At 48.6% G+C, this 27,304-nt stretch overlaps 3 protein-coding genes across 3 annotated transcripts; 2 read left to right on the forward strand and 1 right to left on the reverse strand.

The window, feature by feature from the left end:
- Nucleotides 1–1,351: 1,351 nt before the first annotated feature.
- Nucleotides 1,352–2,272, reverse strand: LOC141372033 (olfactory receptor 2AK2-like). Its single transcript, XM_073890499.1, has one exon. It carries the CDS (start codon nt 2,270–2,272, stop codon nt 1,352–1,354), a length of 921 nt encoding a protein of 306 aa, XP_073746600.1.
- An 11,262-nt stretch (nt 2,273–13,534) lies between these two features.
- Nucleotides 13,535–14,751, forward strand: LOC141372031 (melanoma-associated antigen 8-like). Its single transcript, XM_073890497.1, has 3 exons — nt 13,535–13,559; nt 13,718–13,816; nt 14,013–14,751. Exons 1-3 carry the CDS (start codon nt 13,535–13,537, stop codon nt 14,741–14,743), a joined length of 855 nt encoding a protein of 284 aa, XP_073746598.1. The 3' UTR covers nt 14,744–14,751.
- Nucleotides 14,752–16,233: 1,482 nt separating this feature from the next.
- On the forward strand, nt 16,234–22,137 carry LOC141372032 (melanoma-associated antigen 8-like). Its single transcript, XM_073890498.1, has 3 exons — nt 16,234–16,335; nt 20,376–20,450; nt 20,630–22,137. Exon 3 carries the CDS (start codon nt 20,651–20,653, stop codon nt 21,641–21,643), a length of 993 nt encoding a protein of 330 aa, XP_073746599.1. The 5' UTR covers nt 16,234–16,335; nt 20,376–20,450; nt 20,630–20,650; the 3' UTR covers nt 21,644–22,137.
- Nucleotides 22,138–27,304: the final 5,167 nt, after the last annotated feature.

Here is a 27,304-nt window from a genome sequence, read left to right on the forward strand (position 1 = left end):
TTATTGCTTTATTCAGTGATTCATAAATTGGGCAGCATTCACTCTAATAGTTGGAAAGGAGCCCTGGAGAGCTCTACAAAATGAAAAGCTTTTATAGCAGAAGGGAGCAGGAACAGGGAAGTCATACTAGGCAAAGGTGAACTCATTATTGCAAGGTTGCTTTCCTTATAAAAACCAAACTTCTCACAATGGTCAACCTCACATTTCAAATTCTGTATCCATTAATTTGACTCATCTACTGGAGTCCACCAATTTACTCTTTCATTTTATTTGCCCTGTCCATCATGTTCCTACCTCAAGAAATTTTTATTTGCTACTTCTTTTGCCCAGAATATTTCCCCCCCAGAACATTCTTTATGAAGTATCGATTTGAATTATTTACTCATCTCAGTTAAATCTTTGACCAAATATTTATAGTTGCCACTTCATGGATTATTTTATATAAAATTACAAAATTATCTGACTTTCCTTTTTTTTTTAGGATTTTATTTATTTATTTGACAGAGAGAGACACAGCGAGAGCAGGAACACAAGCGGGGGGAGTGGTAGAGGGAGAGGCAGGCCTCCCGCGGAGCGGGGAGCCCGATGCGGGGCTCGATCCCAGGACCCTGGGATCATGAGCTGAGCCGAAAGCAGACGCTTAACCGACTGAGCCACCCAGGCGCCCCATAAATTCTCTGAATTTCCTTATCCCAATCTCCAGCTATTTTCCCATTAATTCCTCTTATTTTAAATATTACAGTTTTTTTCATATTTATTTTAATAATTTTATATCTCCCCACATTGAAATGCAAACTGAATGAGATCAAAGTTTTCTGTCAGTTCTTATCATTGTTTACTCCTAGATCACCAATGCCTATACCAGTGTCACAAATAGTTAAAACATTAAATCAGTTGTTGAATGAATGCATAAATGAGTGAATTATGTACTTTGCTCTACATTACAGTATATATTTACATAGATCCTTTTGATGGTACGTGCTTGTATAGATTATATCTCCTTTTCATTGTGTTTCAGATATTAAGGAGGTTATTACAAAATATTTGTTGTTGCATGTTGACATGCAAATACTGAGTTGACATGCATGAAATCTATTGCTTTAGAAGCTAAATAATGTTGACAATAACACATTTTTTCCAGCTTACAGATTGGAAATGCATCCAGTTTCAAAAACTATCTTTAAGCCATTCTGAAACCAACAGGATTCATGGTATTTATCAATTTATTTATTTCATAAATATTTCTGAGAGTTTATACATTCCAAAGCAGTATTCCAGGCAAAGTGATCTATGTGGTTTAATCTCAATCAATAAGGATTTCCCAAAGTGATATCTCCTGTACAAATATCCATTATACCAACAGTCTTCTCATGGTCCCAATAACCTCTTTATTCCTCAGGCTGTAGATAAATGGGTTCAGAAGAGGTGTGATGATGGTGTAAAACACTGCCACTGCCTTGCCCTGTTCTGGGGAATGCAAGGAGTGCGGTCTGGTGTAGGTGGAGAGAGCAGTCACATAGAACAGGATTGCCACAGTCAGGTGAGAGAAACAAGTGGAAACAGCCTTTGTCTGTCCTTTACCTGAGCTCACCTGGAACACCACAGTAAGTACACAGGCATAGGATGCTAGAATGGCCAAGAACGGCAGCAGCAGAATAATAAGCCCACTCAGGAGGACTGTATACTCATACTGGGAAGTTTCCTGACAAACCAGTTGTAATAGAGATGGAAGTTCACAGAAAAAGTGGTTGATGAGCCGTGATCTACAAAATGGAAGATGAAACACATACAATGTGTGTACTAGAGCATTGACAGATCCACTGGTCCATGCACATGTGACCATGATCCAACAGATCTTCTTGCTCATGAGTACAGGATAATGCAAAGGGTGACAGATGGCTACATATCGATCATAGGACATGAAACCAAGGAGAAGGGCTTCAGTTCCACCAAGGACTATGAGCACAAATGTTTGACTCTCACAGCCTAAAAATGTAATGGTCTTACTATTTGACAGAAAGTTAGTGGCCAGCTTGGGCACTGTGGTGGTGATGTTCATTATATCCATGAAGGAGAGCTGACTGAGTAGAAAATACATTGGAGTGTGGAGTCTGGTGTCCAGTTGAATGAGAAGGATCAGTATGATATTCCCCATCAGAGCCACTGCAAAGAGGATCACAAGGGCAACAAAGAGGAAAGTGTCCATTTGGCCATATTGGAAAAGACCAGAAAGTATAAAATCTGTTTTGATGCTTTGATTTCCTGTCTTCATAGTTTAATCTGAAATATCAGAGCAGATTGTATCTAAAGATTCCATGTAAAGACAATGACTGCACTTCAAGAGAAAAGAAAATGATTATTGTTAAATGCCTTGAATTGCCTCCACACCATTGCCCTAGCCAAGTAAAATATACAGACTGGACACTGCTTTCATTTTCTTTGCAAAATGATTGGAAAACAATGTATCTTATTCCAGTAACTTTCAGAGAATAAATTCTGGATGATGATAACTTAACCTATCTCTTTACACACAAGACAACTTGTAGAGAATGTATGCATATTCAATTTCCCTTGGCTCTATTGATTATCAGAGGTATTACTCACACTCAATTACCCAGTGAATTTATGACAGTATTAAAAGCACTCTGAACTTCTGTCCAGTTTGAAAAATACGTTTTATCCTCTTTTTTTCCTTTAAATACAGAATTCTTAGGCCTTTTTAAGCACATACAAAGTTATCTAATCATTTTCCCTCACCTCTAACTCTAAAGGGTAATACTCTGGTAAGTATTAAAAACACTGAATGGGACACCTAGGTGGCTCAGTCAGTTAAGCAGCTGTCTTCGGCTCAGGTCATGATCCCAGGGTCCAGGGATGGAGTCCGCATCAGGCTCCTTGCTCAGTGGGGAGCCTGCTTCTCCCGCTGCTTGCTGCTCCCCCTACTTGTGCTCTCTGTCTCTCTCTCTGACAAATAGATAAATAAAATCTTTTAAAAAATAAAAATAAAATCATTGAATGCTGTAAAAATATTTTCATAACATTCAGGAAATTAATTTTAGGCTATGCCACATTACTGTATTATAAATAAAAAAATTCACTTTATGGATGAGGAAAAAGTACAAAGTTCATGTTAAGATGAGAAGACCTAAAAGATATCATGCATCTTTCCACCAAGAAAGAAATTCTCTAACACCCAGGCACCTCCTCCAACTTCCAAAAGCATTTCCAGTTGTAGATAAAATTCTAAATGTCAGTTCCATTCACATTAATATAAAATAAATATATTGAGGACTGAGAACTTTTATGATATGTTCATCAATATAATTTAAAAATTACAATTCCCAACCTTAAAACAATTGTAATTATCATGTAGCTCTGGTGCACTAAGTACTGTCTTGGAATTTCAAGTTGAAGTAAAAATATTAAAATAATATCATCTTAAAGTTTGTTTTAAAACCAAACTGGAAACGTGGCAAGAGAAAGGAAGCAATATTAAAGTTCATATTTACCATGCTGGATTTCAGAACAAATTATATGTTATTAGGTCCATAAAGGTTGAAAGTCAAAAATTCCTACCTAAAAAACTTTATCAAATAAGCAATTACATATAGTTATTTTCATCATAATAAAAGCTCATGATTCTTATCATAGTCCACACATATTTTTAATTGTTTGTTTCCATATTTCCCTTGAATTTTGAATTCTGCATTTATTAAAAATCTTTAGTGTAAATTTTATTTAAGGTAAAGTTATTAGGTAAATGATATCAGGAGATAGAAACTAAAGAAATGAATAGAAATGGAAGCCACACATATAGAAAATGTGTTAGCACCTCCATATTTTCAGTCAGTAATAAGGTAAATATAAAAATGGAATTATTAATAATAATCAGGACTTGCATGGAACTATACAATTTACAAAATATTTTACTTTAATGAAGGGGGGGTATCCAAGGGGGACATGAACCATGAGAGACTATGGACTCCGAGAAACAAACTGAGGGTTTTAGAGGGGAGGGGGTGGGAGTATGGGTTAGCCTGGTGATAGGTATTAAGGAGGGCATGTATTGCACTGAGCACTGGGTGTTTTATGAAAACAATGGATCTTGGATCACTACATCAAAAACTAATGATGTACTGTATGATGACTAACATAACATAATAAAATTAAAAACAAAACAAAACAAAAAAACTAAAAAGAACTGCATAAAATTCTCAACATGTTTTTTTTTTACTTCCTGAAATACTTTACCTGTTTTAAATATTTTCATTATTTCAAAAATATTGTTGGATATAAATTTGTGCTTAATATAATGCAAAATGTTATGGTTTAGAGAAGAAAGAAACAAAAATGTTCACTAGCCCCATCAAGGATACAAGGATGTTCCAGGGTCATGCTCTCATACACAGAAGTACACACTGCTACCAGACTCTGGCCCTATCTCACTGTGACAAGGTGGTCTTCATCCCCTTTGTCTTTTAAACCTGGGATGACTCATATGTGATATAAGACCAAATAAATCTCAAATACTTAACTCTATATTCTTTTCACATAAATCACTTATGCAATATGATGATAATATAGCCACCTAAGAAATAGTCCCAATTGAGAAAATGCATGTCAGATGCATAATAGAATTCACACTACATAATCATCAAAGTGAAATGTATTTCTTTAAATAGGAATCGCATATTTTCCTTTTCAATATAAGTTGTAGGAAACTCATCAAAACACTCTAATTTCTTTTTTTTATTCTTAATTTAATTTTATTATGTTAGTCACCATACATTACATCATTAGTTTTTGATGTAGTCTTCCATGATTCCTTGTTTTTGTATAACACCCACTGCTCCATGCAGTACGTGCCCTCTTTAATACCCATCTCTAGGCTAACCCATCCCTCCAACCCCTTCCCTCTAAAACCCTGTTTGTTTCTCAGAATCCATATTCTCTCATGGTTCATCTCTCCCTCCAATTCTCCCCCCTTCATCTTTCCCTTCCTTCTCCTAATGTCCTCCATTCTATTCCTTATGTTCCACAAATAAGTGAAACTATATGATAATTGAATTTCTCTGCTTGACTTATTTCACTTAGTGTAATCTCCTCCAGTCCCATCCATGTTGATGTGAAAGTTGGGTATTCATCCTTTCTGATGGCTGAGTAAAATTCTACTGTATAAATGGACCATATCTTCTTTGTCCATTCATCTGTTGAAGGACATCTTGACTCCTTTCACAGGTTGGCTATTGAGGACATTGCTGCTACGAACATTGGGGTGCATATGGACCTTCTTTTCACTACATCTGTGTCTTTGGAGTAAATACCCAGGAGTGCAATTGCTGGGTCATAGGGTAGCTCTATTTTTTAATTTTTTGAGAACCTCCACACTGTTTTCCAAAGTGGCTGTACCAACCTGCATTCCCACCAACAGTGTAAGAGGGTTCCCCTTTCTCCACAACCTCTCCAACATTTGTTGTTTCTTTCCATGTCCATTTTTGCCATTCTCACTGGTATAAGGTGGTATCTCAATGTGGTTTTGATTTGAATTTCCCTGATGGCTAATGATGATGAACATTTTTTCATGTGTCTGTTAGCCATTTGTATGTCTTCTTTGGAGAAGTGTCTGTTCTTATCTTCTGCCCACTTTTTGACTTGATTATTTTTTTGGGTGTTGAGTTTGAGAAGTTCTTTATAGATCTTGGATACCAGCCCTTTATCTATAGTGTCATTTGCAAATTTCTTTTAACTTACCTCAGAGGACTCAGCAGATTAAACACCTATCTGATAGCTGAGTGATTGTTACTGTGAAGATTCTTTCCCTCCACCAAGACATGTCTCTGAAACTAAAGAAGATATTTTCTACTATATACAGCAAATTTCTCCAACCACATATCCAGCCCAATGCAATCACATCACTGTTCATGGCTGACTTCCTCCCAGCTGGAGGGTAGACTCCCAACCTTACTTAACAAATGCCTGTTTTTCTACCACATGAGACACAGTTTGAATCCACACATTTGGGTGTCTGAGCCCAAAAACCATACCAAGAGAAAGTCAGATCACTTTAGATACAGATGGCCCTTTAAATTCACACAAATAATAACAATATAGACATGGAACAGTATCTGGTTTCCTTTGATCAAGTCCTAGGAAGGGAATAAAAGCAGATGTGTCATGAGGAGAACAGATTAGATAAATCAGTATATCTGATGACATTCTTTCAGGCATACTAACACCTTGCTGACACATCTGTCCCTTGAATCTTGGACAAAACATCAAGACGGTGGGCTAGAATGTGCTAGCCCTCATTTCCCACAGACACTCCATAAAGAACAACATATGGACAAACACAATTTTCTCAGAACTCCAGAAACCAGCTAAAAAGTGCAAAAGCCAAGTGAATCCTTAACCAAGAAAAAGCCCTTACTCAAAATGTTGGGAAATTTTGTGGAATTGTGCCTCCCCTTGCCATACCCCCAGCTGGAGCCATGTGGTTTAGTCAGGAGGACACTTCTTCATTCTCAGTTCCATCGTTTAGACAAAAGAAGAACGTACTTGCTTATAATGTACTGACTTGTGGAGGGCTCTCCATATGATTTCTGTCTGTCCCTGGCTCAGAACAGTGATGGGGAAAGTGGCATAGTTGGGAGGCCTCTGATGGCAGGGACAGTTGCAGTGGATCATTAAAGCAACAGTGAGCTACAATTTGTGGGGGAAGCAAGACATTAACAAAGAGACATTTAATACAAATGCAAGGCTTCTAAAAAAAATGCAAGGATGAGACTCTAAGGAAATTTAAAAGTGCCTTGTATGTGGGGAACTTGACCAAAACACACAGAAGTCCACGTTTACTTCTTTTATAAGATTTGAAAAGACCAAACCTGAAAATTATTATAAATAAATATTAATGGGCCCACACATACAAAAATCTTATCTATGATATCAGTAACGTAATGTGTTGTAGAAATCGTTTTTTTGTAATCCACATGTGTTGTGGACTGAATTGGGTCCCCTCTTAATTCATATGTTGAAATCCTAACCTCCATTATTTTATAGTGTCTGTATTTGGAAATAGTACTTCCAATAGGCAATTAAGTCAACATGGATCATATGGGTCACCTTCCTCCAATATATGTGATTTCATATAAGTGGAGTTTAAGATACAGACACTTTTAGAGTTACAGCCATGTAAAGACAGACAGAGAAGATGGATGTCTACAAGCCAAGGAAAGGGTTCCCAACAAAATTCAACTCTACCAACCCCTTGACATCCATCTTGTAGCCTCCAGAAAAGTGAGAAAATTAACTATTATTAATTACAACCCAGGTTATGATACTTTGATATGGCAGCCCCAGCAAACAAATACACTATGGTAACGACAAATAAAGTATCAATAAACTACAGACAAAAGGAAATAGGAGGTAAATAAAAGCATCCCACTATTAAAAAATCAATAAAATGAAAATGAAGGCATTAAAAAAGGTAACGAGGGACAGCAATAGCTATAACAAGAAAACACTTAACAAAAAGGCATTGAGTTATTTTCCTACCAGTAATCATATTAAATGTCCCATTCAAAAGATAAAGATTGACAGAATGGAATGGATTTAAAAAGAGAAAATAACTATGCTGCCTACAGGATACTCTCCTTAGTTCTAAGGACAGAGGTTGATAGATTGTTAATGAAACGAAAAAAAAAAAAAGACTGTGCTGAAGTAGTAACCGATTGATTTATACTAATTTATATTTATACTAATTTCACACAAAAATAAAACTGTAAGAAAGGAAAAGGACACATAACAATAACAATGACACTTCACAATTATAAATATATGTATACCAAAACCCAGAGATATTAAATATATATAGAAATTTTGGCATAATTTCTAAGGGAACATGGAACATTTTCCAAGATAGACCTTATATAAGACCAATAAACATTTATTAACATTTTAAGAAGGGTAAAGTCATACAAACTAGCTTTTCTTATCATAATGAGATAAAATTAAAAATTTAATTTTGCTGAAGCAAATCTGGGAAATCGAGAATATATGTGAAAATTTAATTACATACTCATAAACAACAAACTGGTCAAAGAATTAAACACAAGGGAAATTAATTATAAATTATCCTGACAAAAATGAAAATAACACAATGTACCAAAATTTATTAGATATAGGAAAGACAATGTTAAGAGGGAATTTAGAGTGGTAAAAGCTCACTTTTAAAAAGACTGCCAACTTAAGGCTCTATGGAGATGGCAGAGTGGGAGGATCCTGAACTCACTTAGTCCCAGAGACACACAAGATAACAAACACATCCATGCAACTACCTCTGAAAACAACCCAAAGATTGTCAGAACAAACTCTCTAGTTACTCATAGAGAGGAGGCCACATAAAAAATGTCAGGAGAAACGGAGATGCAGTTGGAAGCCAAACCCTTCATGAGACTAACCACAAGCAGGAGGTACACTACAATCACGGAGAAGAGAGAATCAGAACCCTCGGCAAGCGCCTCAAGGATGGGTCACCCACATCAGGATCATGGGTCCCTGTAATATATGGCTTTGAAAAACAGTGGGGCTTAACTTTCTGAATTTTTACAATCAGCTGGGAATCACTTGGTATTTTAAAAGTTAGCAGGCTTAACTCTGAAAGATCATGAGGGCAAGAAGAAACTGAGTCCCTGTCCCTAAAGTGCTAGCATAAGAGCATATGAACAGCATTTTGAGCAGCACCTGGGACATAGTAAAGGAGATTTATTTACCACTTCCAGAACACGCTTGGGTGTATGTGTGTGTATGTGTGTGGGTGGATCTATAGCAGACTTCTCCAAGAACAAAAGAGCTGACCAGTGCCATTTCCTCCTAGACCCCAAGCCAAGATAGCAGCACATGTGCAGGAACAAGTGTAAACACTCTTCATCTATCTAGGTAGCACCATGAACTCCACCCCCACATTCTCCTGCAGATCCACACTACCCAATCCCTCCCATTACACAGGTGTCCATCCAAAGCATCTCCTACCACAAAACATGCTGCAAACAGCCCCAACAGTGAGATGTGACACTCCAAACTGACTCTTGCCCTGGGGAGAGGGACAGATACACATGCACACAGGTGTGTCCACACTCCCAGCAGGCAAATATTGTCTAGTAGCACAGAAAATGTGGACTGCCAATCGGTGCAAGGGCAGCCCTAGCAGGTATGACTGCTATTACTGCCCACTTTGGGAGCCTCAAGGCACACGGCAAGGATATCATCCTTCAAGTAGCCCCTGCACATGAGCTTAGGGCAGGCATTTTGCTGACTGCTGACACCTTCCAACTTCTAGCACATGGTGGAGCAGGCTGGTCCCTTCACAGCACAGGGTCAAAAACCTTCTTGGTGTAACAAGCACAGTGGTCAAATGCAGTCAAATGGACTGAAGGAAACTATAGTCAGTCATGATAGTAAAGTGCACACAATCCACATAGAGACCTCCTTAGAGTACCTGGTTCTGGTCAACAGGGGCATTGTGCTGCTGGACACCACAGGACCTCTTCTTCAAAAAGCCATGACTGTTAAGGTCAAGAAATGTAGCTTATTTTCCAAATACATAGGAAACAAGCACAGAGGGTTACACATAATAATGAGGTGGAGGAATAGGTCCCAAAAGAACAAGGACAAAACTGCATCAAATTGCTAAATGAACAGAAATAATCAATATGACTGTTATAACATCAAAGTAATGGCTATAAGATATTCATGGGATTTGAGAAAAGACTATAGGCTCTCAGTGAGACAAAGACAGAACATATTGAAAAGAGACCCAGTCTTAGATAAAGAACTCAGTAACTGAAATAAAATACAGTAGAGGGAAGCAATAGCATATAAGATGAGGCAGAGGAATGGATCAGGGAGCTAAAGAAGGATTAATGGAAAACAACAAAGATGAACAGCAGAAAAGAAAGAAAATAAGAATAATAAAGTATGTGACAAGGTGAAGGGAACTCAGCATATCATCAAGATTAATAACATTCACTTTATAAAGAATCCTGAAGGAGAGAGAGAAAGAGGGGCAGAAAATTTATTTGACGAAATAATAGCTGAAAATTTCATTAATTTGGGGAAGGAAAGAGGTATCCAGCTCCAGGAGGCACAAAGAAACCCTTCCCCCAAAAAATCAACGCAAGGAAGTGCAAACAAAGACACCTCATGGCAAAAAGTAGTGATAAAGAGAGAATTATTTAAAAAAGCACTAGAAAAGAAAAGTTACATATAAGGGAAATGACATAAAACTATCAGTAAATTTCTTAGAAACTTTGCAGGCCAGAGAGGTGTGGCATGTTACATTAAAAGTGCTGAAAGAAACAAGAAAACTTAAAAAAATATATTTATGCACACAATATAGGAGCACTGAAATACATAAAGCAACTCTTAAGAGCCATTAGGGAGGTAATCACAGTAATACAATAGAGGACTTCCAAGACCTCACTCACATCAATGGATAGATTATCTAGCCAGAAAATCAACAAGGAAACAATGACTTTGAATAACACGATACACCAGATGGACCTACTGGATATATTCAGAACATTTCATTTAAAAAATATTGGAATACACAGTCTTTTCCAGTACATGAAGCATTCTCCAAAATGGATCCTATGTTAGGCCACAAAAAAGTCTCAAATTCAAAACGATTGAAATTGTATCATGCATTTTTCTCACCACAATAGTATGAAACTAGGAAGTAATTGCAAGAAAAAAAGATGGAAAGAGCACAAATACATGGAGGCTAAATAACATTCTACCAAATATTGAATAGATGAAACAAGAAATAAAAAAGGAAATCAAAAAATATATGGAGAAAAATGAAAATAAACTACAATGATCCAAAATCTTTGGAATGCAGCAAAACTATTCTAAGAGGAGACATTATAACTATACAGGAATACATCACAGAGCAAGACAAATATCAAATAAAAAACATAACATTACACTTAAAGGAACCAGGAAAACAAAAACGAAAACCAAGCCAGTAGAAAGAAAAAAATAAAGATTAATCAAAAACAAATGAAATTTAAACTAAAAAGAAACAAAATCCAAGAAGACCAAATTAATGGTCTGTTTTGGGAGCTGTTTTTGTTTGTTTGGTTTGGTTTTTTTCAAATTTTTATTGTTATGTTAATCACCATACATTACATCATTAGTTTCTAATGCAGTGTTCCATGATTCACTGTTTGGGCATAATACACAGTGCTCCACGCAGAACGTGCCCTCTTTAATACCCATCACCAGGCTAACACATCCCCCACGGCCCTCCCCTCTAGAACCCTCAGTTTGTTTCTCAGAGTCCATCGTCTCTCGTGGTTCCTCTCCCCCTCCGATTTCCCCCCCTTCATTCTTCCCCTCCTGCTATCTTCTTTTTTTTTTTTTCTTAACATATAATGTATTATTTGTTTCAGAGGTACAGGTCTGTGATTCATCAGTCTTATACAATTCACAGCGCTCACCATAGCACATACCCTCCCCAATGTCTATCACCCAGCCACCCCCTCCCTCCCACCCCCCCACCACTCCAGCAGCCCTCAGGCTCCTGGGATGCATGAGCCCACACAGTGCGTGGCCACTTTGGCCTCAGGGCCTCCGAGACCCCATGGTGTTTGGATGGAGCACTGCCTCAAGTATGGGGGTGGGGGGCGATGGCCCATGTGTTGCTGGGTGGAAAAGCGAGGACCAGAAGGAGGACTGCGGGAATGGGGACAGCGAACAGATTCGGTCCCGGGAGGCCCCAGGGCCAGATGGTCACCTAGGGCGTGCCCTGACTTCCAGCCACGTCTCCTAGAGCCTGGGGTCTGGGTGGAAGGAGCAGGCTTCAGGGCTGCCCAGGCCTACCCCGGTCCTGCCAGGATGGAAGGGGAGGACCAGAGGGAGGACAGACTGGGCCGCAGTACGTTCAGGCCAGGGAGGAGAACCCTTGTGGAGGAGGAGCCCATGCCTCCTATCTGGAGGCCCACATGTGGCTGCTAGAGACTGAGGGCCTGTGGTGAGAAGGAGCGGGCCTGGGGTGTAGCGGGCCTGTGTGTGTGTGAGGGTGGAGGGCGGGGTCGGGGGGAGCGGGGCACAGGTCCGGTTGGGAGTCAGAGTGAGGACCCTGGGGGAGGACTGGCCGTACCCCCTCCACACCATCTCAGCAAAGAAGCAAAGTGCACCGGAGTCTGGCCGGGCCCGATTCAGGGAGGATCGGTCAGCGGGGGCCCAACCTGGCACGCATGCTCACTTGTCTCATGGGCCAGAAGGCGGGAGTCCTCGGGGAGCAAGGTCTTGGTCTCAGGGGCACATGGCTTCTGTCTCACGTTGGGGACCTGGAAGAAGGGCAGGCCCTCCAGGAAGAAAGAAGATTAGCGTCCTGGGGGCCTGAGGGCATCCCCACCCCAGGACAGAGGGGCCGGTCCCTCTTACCGGCCCTTTGGGATCTTGCCGGGGGGCTGAGGGTGGGGGATGGAGACGTGGCCATGGACGAGGACGTGCTGGCTCCTCACCCTCCTCTCGAAGCTCTCAGGGAGGTGAGGACCATGCTGGGAGAGGTCGGGGTCAGGTCAACTGGGGAAGCCCATCTGGGAGACACACAGGAGTCCCTGCTCCTGCCGAGAGTCAATGTGGGGACACCCGAGGGAGGAGTGAGTGACTCCCCACCCACCCCTCAGGACAAGGAAGGGATGGCCCAGAAATCTGTGCAGCCCTTACCTGGCTGCCCTGGGAACCCTGGGTGCGGCCTGTCAGGCTGAGTCCCTCCTCCTCTCCAGATCCTTCCTCTCAGGATGGGGAGGGCCCGAGCCTGAGGGTCTGGACTCAGGTAGCAGAGGAGGCAAGTGCCCTGCCTCTGGGTCTGGCCCTGATGGTGGGGGGGAGATGAGAAATGAGGGGATGCCTCCCACAGCAGGATCCTTAGGGCCCAGGCCTACCCTGCCGCTTCTGCCAGCCATGGGGAGACGGGCGATCGGTGGGCCAAGTTAATGCTCCTGACTTTTCCTTCTGATGTCTCTCAGAGATGAGGCCTCAGCACCAGGAGGGTGGCCTCAGGTCAACACAGGGAGTTTTCCCAGGCCTTCCGTGGGGTCAAGGTATAGACGGAGAGGTGCGCCCATCCCAGCACAGACGGAACCCAAGCTTGGCCATCCCTGGGATTCCGTGACGAGCCGTTAGACCTTTGGCAGGCGTGGGCAGAGGTGGGCCCCCTCGCTTACCTTCTGTGGAGTCTCAGGACTTCGTGGTCTTGCTGTGACCCTGTGGCCTCAGGCTGCGGGGGTGGGGCCCAGGCCTTGCAAGGGGAAATAGCAGTCCCCTGAGAGGCCAAGGAGGGGACCGCCCAGCTTGGACTGATGGCGACCTCACCGAGTCCGCCCCAGCCCTCCTTCCCCACTGAGGGCCGGGGGCCGTGCTGTGTCTGCACCCCAAAGTGACTCCTCCTTTGCTACTCCAGCAGCTTCAAGAACTCAGAGTTGAGGCCTAGCTCTGAGGCAGGAGCCTCTAAGTTCCCAGAGCAGGGGAGATGCAGGTGAGTGCGAGTGGTCAAGGTGAGGTACTTGCTCTGAGCATGGAGCCAGGGGCTCGCCCATCCCACCCAGAGGGGACCCCTCAGCACCCAAGTCCGATGCAGTGCACTCAGCTCTGGGACTTCGGGCCTCTGCTTCCTGGGCTGGAACCTGAGGATTCATCGCACCTCTTTCTTCAGGTTCAGCCGGACACAAACGCCATGCCCCTGGGTCAGAGGAGTGCGCTCTGGAAGCTGGAGGAAGACCCAGGCCCGGCCCAGGGCCTGGTGGAGGCACAGGTGTCGGGGGTTGGGGAGGAAGAGGCCCCCCGCGCCCCCTCCTCCTTCTCCACCTCAGCCTCCTCCCAGTCCACCGCCCCATCTGTCTCCTGCTCTGCCCTGTTTCTGGTCCCCTCGGAGGAGGGGTCTGCTGCTGGGTTCCAGAGTCCTCCCCAGAGCTCTCTGATTGCCTGCCTCTCCCCCACTGCCCCGGCAGCCACTGCCTGGAATCAGCCTGACCAGGGCTCTAGCAGCTCCGATGAGGAGGGGTCGAGCACCTGCGAGGAGCCCAAAGAACCCCAGCCGGGGCTCCAAAACATAATCCAGGGGAAGCTGGCCGACCTGGTGGAGTTCCTGCTCCTCAAGTATCACACCAAGGAGCCGACCAGCCAGGCAGAGATGCTGGAGATCGTCGGCAAAGATGACCAGGATGCCTTCCCTGTGATCTTGGGCCAAGCCTCCGAGTGCATGCAGCTGGTTTTTGGCATGGATGTGAAGGAAGTGGACCCCAACGACCACTCCTACATCCTGGTCCCCGTCCTGGGCCTCACCTATGATGGGATGCTGAGCGGTGAGCAGGGAGTGCCCAAGACCGGCCTCCTGGTTTTGGTCCTAGGGGTGATCCTCCAGCATGGCGACCGTGCCCCCGAGGAGGAGGTGTGGGAAACGCTGGGGGTCATGGGGGTGTATGCCGGCCAGGAGCATGACATCTATGGGGAGCCCAGGGAGCTCCTCACCAATGTCTGGGTGCAGGAAGGGTACATGGAGTACCGGCAGGTGCCCGGCAGTGACCCTGCCCGCTACGAGTTCCTGTGGGGTCCCAGGGCCCACGCCGAAACCGGCAAGTTGCAAATGCTAGAGTATTTGCTCCGGGTCAATCTCGGGCAGTCGGCTTCCTCCCTGGCCCTGTCTGAAGGGGCTGTGAGAGATGAGGAAGAGGGGCCCTGAGCCCCGGGGTCCGCCAGGCCCTTTCCAGGCTTTGCTGGGTTCGGCAGCTTCTCCTGCGGGGTGCTGGGCATGAAGTGAGGCCGCTTGCTGGTTCTTCTCTGCGTGTGTGTGTGTGTGTGTGTGTGTGTGTGTGTGTGCGTGTGTGTGTGCACAAGCGTGCATGAAGACAGAGTCCTGGGCGTTTGAAGGAGTGCAGGGCCATGGAGGGTTGGGAGAAGAAAGCAGGGCAAGGAGCCTCCTGGGGTGGGGGGGGGTTGTTCCCTGGGATGACTTCCACATCCAGAGCTTGGTGTCTTTGAGGAAGCTCTCCTGTGGGGTTCCTTGCCATAGGTTTCATCCGCTTCGGCGGCTGATTGTGTGGGTGACATCCACCCCGCAGCATTTGTTCTTACCCAGTTCAAGAGTTAAGAGTTTTATCATGTTCTGGGGGCGCCTGCGTCCTCTGTTGGTTAAACATCTGCCATCGGCTCAGGTCATGATCTCAGGATCCTGGGATCGAACTCCACGTTGGGCTCCCTGCTCAGTGGAGACTCTGCTTCTCTCTCTCCCCATGTGTGCTTTCTCTTTCTCAAATAAATAAATAAATACCTTTAAAAAAAAGTTTTTTTTTCATGCCCTGGACACCAGCCTGGACACCTTGCCTACTTGTTTGGGCTCTGGACCGAAATCACAGGGCATTGGTCTAGGGATGGTTTGGAAAGGCATAAGAACAGAAGAAGCAAGGGACGGGGCTCAGAAGCTGGAGAGATAGAAGTTTGTTGGTTCTTGCATCTGATGCCTTCCCGACCACCATTGTGCAAATGCCAAAGGCAAGCACGTGCACACAACTGCTCCTGCATTGGTCTGGTTCTTCCAGAATGGAGGGGAAACCGCCTCCCAGCAGAGAGGGAGCCCTGCTCACTGGCTCCTTGAGTCCCTGTCATGGGCTGAGCTCTGCTCTCTGGAAGGCCCTGTGCATGAGCAGTGAGGACACTTGGAGAAGCAGGACACGTCCCAGCCATAGGGGACTGAGTCTAACAGCCGCACTCCTGGCAGGAAGGTGGGGAGTGGTGCCCTGAGACCTACAGAAGAAGTGGAGCCAGGGTGAGGGGGTGTGGCTCCCGGGGCGAGCACTGCGGTGGATTAGCCCCCGGCCCAGCCCATGGAGGGGGGGGTGTGTGAGGTGACCAAAGGGTCTCCGTGATTGCTTCTGTGCAACTGGTCACCGGCAAGCTGGGTGGCGACACTGCCGGACTCCAGTCTCTGCCTCCGTGTCAGGGAAGGCGGGGGACAGGGTGCGAGCCTATGTGTGGGGTGCACAGGCTCGGGCTCAACAGGGTGCCGGGGGTGGGGCCCCCCTACCCTCCGGGGCGGGGTCCATGTGAGGAGCCCGGGGAGGACCGAGGGACCCCCGGCCTGCCCGGTCCCCTCTCCTGCCCCCACGTAGCCCACCCCGGAACCCATCTCCGCCCGACGTGCTGTCAGCCCTAGGGGACCCCTTCCTATGGGGTCCGGATGTGACGAGGGCCGACTTCCGCCTCGGAGGCCTGAGAGACGCCAGGACCTCCGTGAGTGGGAGCACGGATCTCGGTCGGGAGAGGCCAGGCGTGCAGGTAGACCCACCCGTGAGGGAGCACAGAGTGGGGGGGACTCCCAGGAGCCAGGTCGCCCATGCCGGCAGCCCCGAGAGACCCCGGCAAGTGATATCGTCGTCCCGCTGAGCCCCTCCCGCCGGGGCCCGGGGCACTGGACACGGGTCCCCAGATGGACGGGCCGGGCCCTCCCTGGGGCGGGTTCCGGGGCAGAGCGAGGACTGTGGAGGCCACTCTTCCCCGCTCAGGTCCAGCGCTCGGACCCTGCCGCGGCCCGGCCCTGAGGGCCCCCCCGGGGACGGTGGCCACCGGTGGTGTCGTCCGGTGAAATGCGCCTCGGAGGTCTGAGGGAGCTTAGGACCTTGGTCGGAGGGGAAGGATGCCAGGTCCGGAAGCGGCAGGGGCACAGGCAGCCCCAGGGAGTCCGGGTGGGGATGGGGTGGGGATCGACCGGGGGCAGGACCGAGGGAGTCAGGAGCCCAGGACAGAGGGGACCTCACCGAGGTCGGGCCCCAGGGTGAGTCCGGAAAGGCCGCTGGGCGGGATGGGGCCAGGCGGCCAGGGCGGCCGGACCGGTGCATCCAGGTCTCCCGAGAGACCAGGGGCCTTGGCAGAAGGGGCAGGGTCTCCCTCGGGTGGGCAGAGGGGCGGGCTCCGGTCCTGCTGGGCTTCACGCTGAGGATGCAGAGGGAGGACTGAGGGACCCTGCACCCCAGCCCAGAGTCAGTCACAGAAGGTGTAAGGGAGGATGGGAGCAGGTGGTGAATCCGTGCTTCCGCATCCGGGTCTCAGAGACGCTGGGGGCATTGGCAGAAGGAGCAGGGCCTCCCTCAGCTGGGCGGAGGAGAGGGCCCAGCAGTGACCGGAGTCAAGGTATGAACTCTGAGGAAGGACAAGGTATGAACTCTGAGAGAGGACAGACTGAGCAGACACCCACCCAGACATAGGGGTCCCAAATGAAGAGCAGCTGTCCGCCTGAGTCACACCCCCGACAGAACTCTGAGGAAGTCCCAGAGGTTGGGCCATAGCGTCTGTCTAGGAAGATCTCTGGGGTATGGGGATGCGTCGCGGGTCCGGACTTCAGGTTCTGGGTCTCTGAGTCAGGAGGTCTGGTGTAAGGAGCAGGGCCTCTAGTTGGCAGGCGGCGGGCGGGGGCAGGAGGGCCCAGGTTCTGTCAGGAGTCAAGGTGAGAACCAGAGGGAAGAAGAGGAACCTTGGACCCAGTAGGGAATCAGTCCTGGGAGGCCTCTGGGCGAGACAACGGTGACCTGAGGCGTGTTCTGACTTCTGCTCTGGGTCCCAGAGACACTGAGCGCTTGTTGTGAGGAGTGGCCCTCAGGAGCAGGGATGAGGGCACCGGCCATCCAGGGAGTCCAGATGGGGAGCAGAGATAGGGCTAAGGGACCCGAAGGACCCATCTCGGGGAAGCCCTGGACTTTGTAGCCTGACGCGACGTCCCACAGTCCTTGCCCGTGGCTCTCAGGGCAGTGAGGGCTTTGGTCAGAGGGAAGGGCCCCGGAGACAGCAGAGACAGGGTCACCAGCGGTGCTGCGGCGCATGCTGGGCTCCCTGAGGGAGGGCTCAGGGAGGGACCTGGACTGCAGAACAGGGACAATGCCCTGCTGTCCGCCCTGGGAGGCCTGTTTGTGCCAAGTGCACAGGCGGTGTGCCAGGACGTCCGCATCCAGGTCTGACAGAGCCTGGGGGCCTGGTTTAAAAAACGGGGGGTCATCACTGATATGAGGAATTCTTAATCTCAGGAAACAAACGAAGGGTTGCTGGAGTGGGAGGGATGGGGTGGCTGGGTGATAGACATTGGGGAGGGTATGTGCTATGGTGAGCGCTGTGAATTGTGCAAGACTGTGGAATCACAGATCTGTACCTCTGAAAGAAATAATGCAAGATATGTTAAAAAAAAAAAAAAAGAAGAAGAAGATAGCAGGAGGGGAAGAATGAAGGGGGGGAAATCGGAGGGGGAGACGAACCATGAGAGAGGATGGACTCCAAGAAACAAACTGAGGGTTCTAGAGGGGAGGGGGTTGGGGGATGGGTTAGCCTGGTGATGGGTATTAAGGAGGGCACGTTCTGCGTGGAGCACTGGGTGTTATGCACAAACAATGAATCATGGAACACTGCATCAAAAAAAAAAAAAAAAACCTGGGGTCAGGAGCTAATGGGACTGGATGTGAGGACCCGGCGGGAGGACTTGAGTGACCCTGGACCCCAGAACAGAGTCGGTCCTGGGAGGCCCCTGAGCGGGAGGAGAATGAGTGGCGTGTCCAGACTTCCACATCCAGGTCTCAGAGAGGCTGGGGGCTGGGGTAAGAGGCAAATCCTCAGGTCAGCAGCAGGGAGGACTCAGTTCCTGCTGGAATCCAGGTGAGAACACTCAGAACTGAGGGGACCCCGGGCCCCAGGACAGAGTCATAGATGGGAGGCTCTTGAGCAGCTGTCCGCCTGAGTCACACCCCCGAATTTGGCCTTGGATCTCAGGGATGTGCGGGGCGGTCAGAGGGGAAAGGACTCGGGACAGCAGAGGGCAGGACCCCAGGTCTTGATGGATCCAGGAGGGATGCAGGCTGAGAGTTGAGGACCTTAGAGCCTGAAACAGACGATGATTTTGTTGCCCTTGGGCTCCTTCTTTGAAGTCCCCCAAGGTGGGGGAAGCAGCTGAAGTGTTTCCTGACTTCTGTACCCAGGGTCTGAGGGAGGTGAGCCTTGGTCTGAGGAGTGTGGCCTCAGGTCAGCAGAGGGTGGAGTCCCAAGACCCTGAGAGAGGACTGAGCAGACACCCACCCAGACATAGGGGTCCCAAATGAAGTCCTGCCCCAGTGGTCAGTCCTGCGAGGCCAGGCCAGGTGTCAAGAAAAGTAAATGTCCCACTTGCTCCTCTGGGTCTCAGTGGGATGGTGGCCTCGGCCTGCAGGATGCATCCTGTGGTTAGGAGAAGGGATAGTTCCAGGTCCTGCCAAAAGTAAACATGAGCACCTTGAGAACAAAGAGTGGACTCCCGCCCCAGGACAGAGGGGCCAACCCCGATCTCACTCTTGTGTGAGAGAGAGTAATTGTGAATTAGGTGGGATGCAGGGGGAGGGTTTGGATTGCTGCCTCCTCACCCTCCTCTCGGAGCTCTCAGGGAGGTGAGGACCATGCTGGGAGAGGTTGGGGTCAGGTCATCTGAGGAAGCCCACCTGGGAGACACACAGGAGTCCCTGCTCCTGCCGACAGTCAATGTGGGGACCCCCGAGGGAGGAGTGAGTGGCTCCCAACCCACCCCTCAGGACAAGGAAGGGATGGCCCGGAAATCTGGCCAGCCCCTACCAGGCAGCCCTGGGAACGCTGGGCAGGGCCTGTCAGGCTGAGCCCTCCTCCTTCCCAGATCCCTGGTCTCAGGGAAGGGAGGGTCTGGGCCTGAGGGTCTGGACTTAGGTCAGCTGTGGAGGCAGGTGCCTTAGCTCTGGCTCTGGCTCTGGCCCTGGCAGGGGGGAAGGTGAGAAATGAGGGGATGCCTCCCACAGCAGGATCCTTAGGGCCCAGGCCTACTCTGCCACTTCTGTCAGCCATGGGGAGATGGGGGATCGGTGGGCCGACTGATTTCTCCAGACTATTCCTTCTGGTGTCTCCCAGAGATGAGGCCTTGGCACCAGGAACGTAGCCTCAGGTCAACACAGGGAGTTTTCCCAGGCCTTCCGTGGGGTCAAGGTATAGACGGAGAGGTGCACCATCCCAGCACAGACGGAACCCGAGCTTGGCCATCCCTGGGATTCCGTGACGAGCCGTTAGACCTTTGGCAGGCGTGGGCAGAGGTGGGCCCCCTCGCTTACCTTCTGTGGAGTCTCAGGGCTTCGTGGTCTTGCTGTGACCCTGTGGCCTCAGGCTGCGGGGTTGGGGCCCAGGCCCTGCCAGGGGAAATAGCAGTCCCCTGAGAGGCCAAGGAGGGGACTGCCCAGCTTGGACTGATGGGGACCTCACAGAGTCCGACCCAGCCCTCCTGTGTGCACTGGGCTTCTGCGGCCATGCTCTGTCTGCACCCTGAGGTGCCCCCTCCTTCCCTCCTCCAGGGGCTCCAAGAACTCAGAGTCCAGGCCTCTGTCTGAGGCAGGAGTCTCTAAGGTCAGAGACCAGGGGAGGTGCAGGTGAGTGCCAGTGTTCAAGGTGAGGTACATGCTCTGAGCATGGAGCCAGGGGCTCGCCCATCCCACCCAGAGGGGACCCCTCAGCACCCAAGTCCGATGCAGCGCACTGTCAGCTGCGGGACTTCAGGCCTCTGCTGCCTGGCCTGCACCCTGAGGACCCGTCCCACATCTTTCTTCAGGTTCAGCCCGACACAAACGCCATGCCCCTGGGTCAGAGGAGTGAGCTCTGGAAGCTGGAGGAAGACCCAGGCCCGGCCCAGGGCCTGGTGGAGGCACACCTGTCCGGGGCTGGGGAGGAGGAGGCCCCACACGCCCCCTCCTCCTCTTCCTCCTCCTCCTCCTCCCCTTCCTCCTCCTGCTCTGTCCTGTTCCTGATTCCCCTGGGGGAGGGGTCTGCTACTGGGTCCCTGAGTCCTCCCCAGAGCCCTCAGAGTGCCTGCCCCTCCCCCACTGCCCAGGCAGCCAGGGCCTGGAGCCAGCCTGACCAGGGCTCCAGCAGCCTAGATGAGGAGGGGTCGAGCACCTGGGAGGAGCCGGAAGTCACCCAACCCTCTCTCCAGGACAAACTCCACGTGAAAGTGGCTGCCCTGGTGGGGTTCCTGCTCCTCAAATACCGCAACAAGCAGCCAACCCGCCAGGCAGAGATGCTGGAGATCGTCAGCAAAGATTACCAGGACGACTTCCCGGTGATCTTGAGCCAAGCCTCTGAGTACATGCGGCTGGTCTTTGGCATGGACATAAAGGAAGTGGACCCCAGCGACCACTCCTATGTCCTGGTCAACGTCCTGGGTCTCACCTGTGATGGGATGCTGAGCGGTAAGCATGGCATGCCCAAGACCAGCCTCCTGGGGCTGCTACTGGGGGTGATCCTCGTGGAGGATGACTGTGCCCCTGAGGGGGAGGTGTGGGAAGTGCTGGGGGTCATGGGGGTGTATGCTGGCAAAGAGCACATCATCTATGGGGAGCCCAGGGAGCTCCTCACCAAAGTCTGGGTGCAGGAAGGGTACCTGGAGTACCGGCAGGTGCCTGGCAGCGACCCTGCCCGCTACGAGTTCCTGTGGGGTCCCAGGGCCCACGCCGAAACCAGCAAGTTTCAAGTGCTGGAGTATTTGCTCCGGGTCAGACACGGGCAGCTGGCTTCCTCCCTGGCCCTGTCTGAAGGGGCTGTGAGCGATGAGGAAGAGGGGGCCTGAGTCCCAGTGGCGGCCAGGCCCTTTCCAGGCTTTGGTGGGGTCGGCAGCTTCTCCTGCGGGGTGCTGGGCATGAAGTGAGGCCACATTTTGGTTCTTCCCTCTGTGTGTTGTGAAGAGAGAGCCCCGGGAGCTCTAAGTTGGGCCGGGCCAGGGAGGATTGAGGGAAGAAAGCAGGATGAAGAGCCAGCCTCTCTGGGGGCCTGTTCTCTGCAGTGACTCTGACATCCAGAGCTTGGTTTTCTTGAGGAAGCTCTCAAATGTTGTTCCTTGGAGTAGAAGTTTTAACCAGCTTTGGCAGGTACATGTGTGCGTGACTCCATCCCACAGCATTTGTACTTACCCAGTTCAAGAGTTTTAAGAGTTTTGTCATGTTCTGGAAATAAGGTGGGAGATCTTCCCTCCTTGCTTGGGTTCTGGAATGAAATCACAGGGCATTGGCATAGGAATTTGTTGGAAAGGTGGAAGAATGGAGCAGTCAAGTGACGGGGTCAGGAAATAGGGAAATAAAAGATTATTCATTTTTGCTTCTTACTCTTTCTTGTCTGTCATTCTGCAAAAGTAACATAGATGTGTGCGCCTTCATTCACTTAGTTCTTCAAGAAAGGAGGAGAAATGACATCTCCCCACAGAGGGAGCCCTGCTCATTGGCTCATTGGCTTCTTGATTCCCAGACATGGGCTGAGCTCTGCTCTCTGGAAGGCCCTGTGTGTGAACAGTGAGGACATTAGGAGAAGCAGGACACGTACCACCCCTAGGGGACTGTCTAGCAGCTGCACTCGTGGCAGGAAAGTGGGGAGAGGTGCCCTGAGACCTGCAGAAGAAGTGGAAGAAGGGTGAGGGAGTGCAGCTCCCGGGGCAAGCACTGCAGTGGAAGTGCCCCTGGCCTGGGTGGCTCAGGGTGTCGGGTCACCGTGCTTCCTTCTGTGCAGCTGATCACCGTGAACCTGGGGGGTGACAGTGGCCCTCCTTGGAGACAGTGTACCTTAGAGGTGACAGCAAAGTCTGAAATGGATAATTGCTCTGAGAAATTCCCTCTGGATCATGGACAAACCAGAGAGAAATCTCCTCCTGGGGCAGGAAAAGAAGGTATCCTGCACTCTCATCCCAAGGCAGTTGAACACAGTGCACAGACTAGGTGTTTTATATCCGTCATCTGCAAGTATTTCTGGAGGAATACAGTGATATTTCTTTGAAGTGGAGCCCAGAAGACTTTAGACTGGCACTCTTGTCCTAACCATGCAGAGCCAGAACCCACTGCAATAAAAAGTCATTTTAGTTTGATTATCTGGAGTGTAATTTGGACAGCTATAAGGAAGCAAGGTCTAGGTTTTGGTGGGGGGAGAAATGAGTGAAAGGAGTGGTTTGGTGGAAGAGCAGCTGGGAGGGAGGGAAGGAGCTGGTCTTTGACTCACATTCTGGGAGCTCTGTATTGTGTCCAGCTGGGACAGTTCCCTCACACCTGAATGCCACACGTATTCTCATATATCTCACGTATATCCTCTGATTTAGAAAATGGATTGAGTTTTACTTATGAAGCACCCTCTTTGGCTGATTAGCTATTCCATGTCCTATTGAGCTGCACATTCTCTAACATGACCTGGGTAACAAAAAAAATGCCCCAGAGGAGAGAGTGGAAGGCTCTGGGATCAAAACAACATTTGAAATCACTGCCATTCATCAAAGTTCCAATATGTGCCAGGCACTGTGCAAGGTGCTTTCCATATATTACATGCATTCCTGCAGTCCTGCAAGACGGGGCTTATCAAACTCACTTAACTCACTCACTTCAGAAAGAACCTGAGGCTCCTAGGACTTAGTCATTTTCCCAGGATCACATGGCTAGTGAGTGACAGGGCAGAGACTAGAACCCAGGTCTGAATTCATGTAGAGTCTATGCTGTGCCCACTCACTGCAGCCTGTGGCCAACCTTCTGAGTCCTACATCATTCCTGAGGACAGCATGGTGTCTTCCAGGTGACAAAAAGAAGGATGCTGTGGCTAAGGTACTAAAAAACCTGTTGCTAAGGAAGGAAGGTGACAATGAGAATCAAACAGGTTTTGGGTACTGTCTGTGGGCTTTATTAACGTAGAGTTCTTCTTCCTGAACCTCAGAGTTCTTTGAAAACTGACTGCCCAGGCGCTGGCATTTTTTCCAGACCTGGCACTTTCCCGAATTACAGCAGCCTTTCCCTGGTATTCCCCTGTGTGCTCCTCTGTCTAACTCTTGTACCTGGCCTGCTAATGAGCTCATCACTGGTCCCCATGGAACAGCTAGGAATCACCTTCTCTCCCCCAACATAGAACCTTACTCTCTGTAGTAATCCTCTGGTCACTAAATGAATCGTTTGAAAATTAGATGTCATCCTGTATTTGAAAGTATCTGTCACACAGGAGATGCTTGAAAAGTTCAAAGAATTCCAAGGCAAACTGACCTCAAAAATTCCTCCCCTGGGATGCCTGGGTGGCTCAGTCAGTTAAGCATCTGCCTTTGGCTCAGGTCATGATCCCAGGGTCCTGGGCTTGAGTCCCACATCAGGCTCCCTGCTCAGTGGGGAGCCTGCTTCTCCCTCTGCCCACTGCTCCCCCTGCTTGTGCAATCTCTTTCTCTCTCTCTCTCACTGACAAATAAATAAAATCTTAAAAAAAGAAACTCTTCCCAGCAATAAAGTCAGTCATAACAAATTATAATAGTTGCATTTGGTTAAGCCCCTACTGTGTAACAATACATGGGAGAAACTTTAATGTTCATCCATAGTGTGTCTTGCTTTCCTTCCAGGATACAGGGGACACCACCTTGCCAGTCCCCTTGTAGTTAGGGAGGGTTGTGTGATGACCCTTTGCCATGGAGATGTGAGCAGAAGCATTGTTTCTCACATCCAGGCGTTTGCGAGCCAGTATGTCCATTCCATGCTGTCTCCCTTGATTCACCAGCAAACATGGTGACCCCGTGTTGAGATAGGGGAGCCACAGGATGAAAGCAACCCGGACCCAGGGTCTAGGAAAAGCAGAGGGCCCCTGCCAAACTGTATCAGAATTTGTGTGCCCAAAGATGCACTTCTGTTGCGTTAGCCCTTCAAATGTCACAGTTTGTTGCATCAGTTAGTTACTTTCATGCAGCCGCTTTTTTTGTTGTTAGGCTTCTCTAGCAATTTTACTTAAGAAGGTAGTAGTACATATCTTCCTATTGCAAAAAATTTCTAAAAATACAGATGAGTCACAATATCCCCTTTTCAAAGTTCCTCCACAATTCAGCCTCCTCCTCAGAAGTCACCGTGACTAACAATCTAGTGTGTGTTATTTTTATTTTTTTAATTTAAAACATTTTCTTTTCTTTGAGAGAGAGAAAGAGTGTGTGAGTGGAGGGAGGGGCAAAGGGAGAGAGAGAGAGAGAGAGAGACTCTCAAGCAGGCTCCATGCATGCAGAGCCCAACTCGGAGCTTGGTCTCAGGACCCCGAGATCATGACTTGAACCGAAATCAAGAGTCGGACGCTTAACCAGCTGAGCCACCCAGGCGCCCCTAGTGTGTGTTATTCTAAAGGTGACTATGGCTTTTTCATAGATATGCTCTACAAATATATTGTTTTTATTCACCCTAACCCATAATGCAGTGCATATTGATCTGCCACTAGCTTTTGTCACTTAATAAAATGGATGCAGGATCTTCCCATAACAGCACATATAGATCTACCTCACTTTTGAAAGTATTCCCTGGAATGTTAAAGTTTGTATATACCATAATTAATCACATAAACAATTTTTTCCTGGTGGAAACAAGTTGTTCTCCCTTTATCGTATGATTAATAAAATGAAAACAACATCTTTGACTATGAATCCTTGGGTAGATATGAATGTTTTCTAATAAGATATACATACTAACATAGACATTGGGTTAGAGTGGAGAGGGTGTGAATTGTTTAACATTTCATAAATGCGTCTGAAATTTTATTCCACAAGTGCTATACCAGTTTGCATTCTCATAAAAATTGGAAATGGTTTAAGATTCTGCAATATCAACAAGACATTTCCCCCTCTACTTTGAGAAAGAGGGACTTGGCCAGAATGATCAGCAGCCGGGGAGGAGACCAGCCAGGACACCCCCAGCTAGTGAGGGGCACTGAGAGCATCCTGGGGAAAGTGATGGCCAGAGTCCATGAGAGAAAACGAGTACGAAACCAAGTCCAGAGAGCCCCAGGCAGGCTGGCAGTCAGGGCTCTGAATCTAGAGTTCAGCTTAGGGGGAAAGGGACCAAAAGGAGAGACGGTGGAGAGGCGGAGGGATTCAGGAGAAAGAACGTGGATGGGCTGGGGAAGCCTCTGAATCCTTATCACCAGCTGGAAGTTGTGGGGTGGGTGACAGGGCAGGTCTGTTGGATGAATGGATCGGCAGCGTGCCAGACACCCCACTACTGTAGAGTCCCCCTACCTCTGTCAGGAAGAGTACATTTGTCTCCCTGCCCCTGAATTCAGGTGAACGACATCTCTTGACTACTCTAGTGGTCCAGGGCATCCTTGCCGGGGTCCCAGGGCTGGTGGCTGTCATGACGCCTGCTGGAGTCAGGGGGCTTTCCCCCTGGGTGGAGTGCAACCCCACATAGAGGGTGGGGCTATGTGAGTGAGGGGTGGGTGACCGAGGAAGGACAGCTGAGATAGGCCAGGAATACCCAGGAGCAGTGGAAGGGAGCGTGCTGCTAGCTGCAGGGAGGGTGAAATTGGAAGGAGAAAGCCCTGGGACTAATCACCTCAGACTCTGCAGATAAAGGGCTGGGCATGGACACACTTGAAAGCTGTCCAAATGGTGTCCATGGCTCAGACTGCCTTCCCGGGCTCCTGAGGTCGTGGCATAGCAGGGGCGGGGGTCCTGTCCTGTGGCTAGGACGGCTGGCCTGTGTTGCCACCAGTTTGCAGGGTGGGCGGAAAACCTCTGGAGATGGCTTTTTCTTATTCAACTGATAAGAAAGTGTGGGCTCCAGTGCAGGACAAGGAGCATAAATGGGTTGGGGAAATCTGATAGACCATGTTTCCTAGGAAGGAAGCACCACGGACCATCCTGTTGAGAGCATCCCCACCTCCAAGATGGTGTTTGGACCTGGGGAGGAGATGTCCATGGTGACACCCTCAATAATAGTTTCCCATAGGAATTCTGAAGTTACTTGAGCAGTTGGAGAACTGTGGGTTTCAACCATGGAGGTGGAAGGCCCAGGCAGGGGGCAGGCTCCACATTTTGAATCAGGGAATGGCACCCTCCAGCAACTTGATTCATCCAGCAAACATTTACTGAACATATGCTGAGAAAGAATATCAAGTAAACAAAACAAAATAACATGACAAAGCACTTAATTCAGCCTGAATGGGAGGATGGTGAGAGATGTGATGTACAAGAGTTTTAGGAAGTTAGGAACTTTGAGATGGCAGGTAAAGTCTATAATGACCCTGAATTCCGAGATTTCTCCATTGGCAGAAGCTTTTCCTCTCATCTGAGATTGAGTATCAGGGAGGAAGAAGTGGTAGTAAGTTAATGAGCAAAGGTGTGGAGGATGCAGTCAGTGTGAGCCATGTAAGCAGTGAGCTTCTGCCAGCTGTCCAGGTGAGGCTGTCCAGTGGGTAGGAGGAAACATGGGTCTAACAGGAGAGGAGCTTGGGCTGGGCATTTTTAGGTTGCATC

This window comes from Callorhinus ursinus, unplaced genomic scaffold (assembly GCF_003265705.2).
Source record: "Callorhinus ursinus isolate GAN/ISIS: 27379988/994484 unplaced genomic scaffold, GSC_fseal_2.0 scaffold394, whole genome shotgun sequence".
Classification (NCBI taxonomy): domain Eukaryota; kingdom Metazoa; phylum Chordata; class Mammalia; order Carnivora; family Otariidae; genus Callorhinus; species Callorhinus ursinus.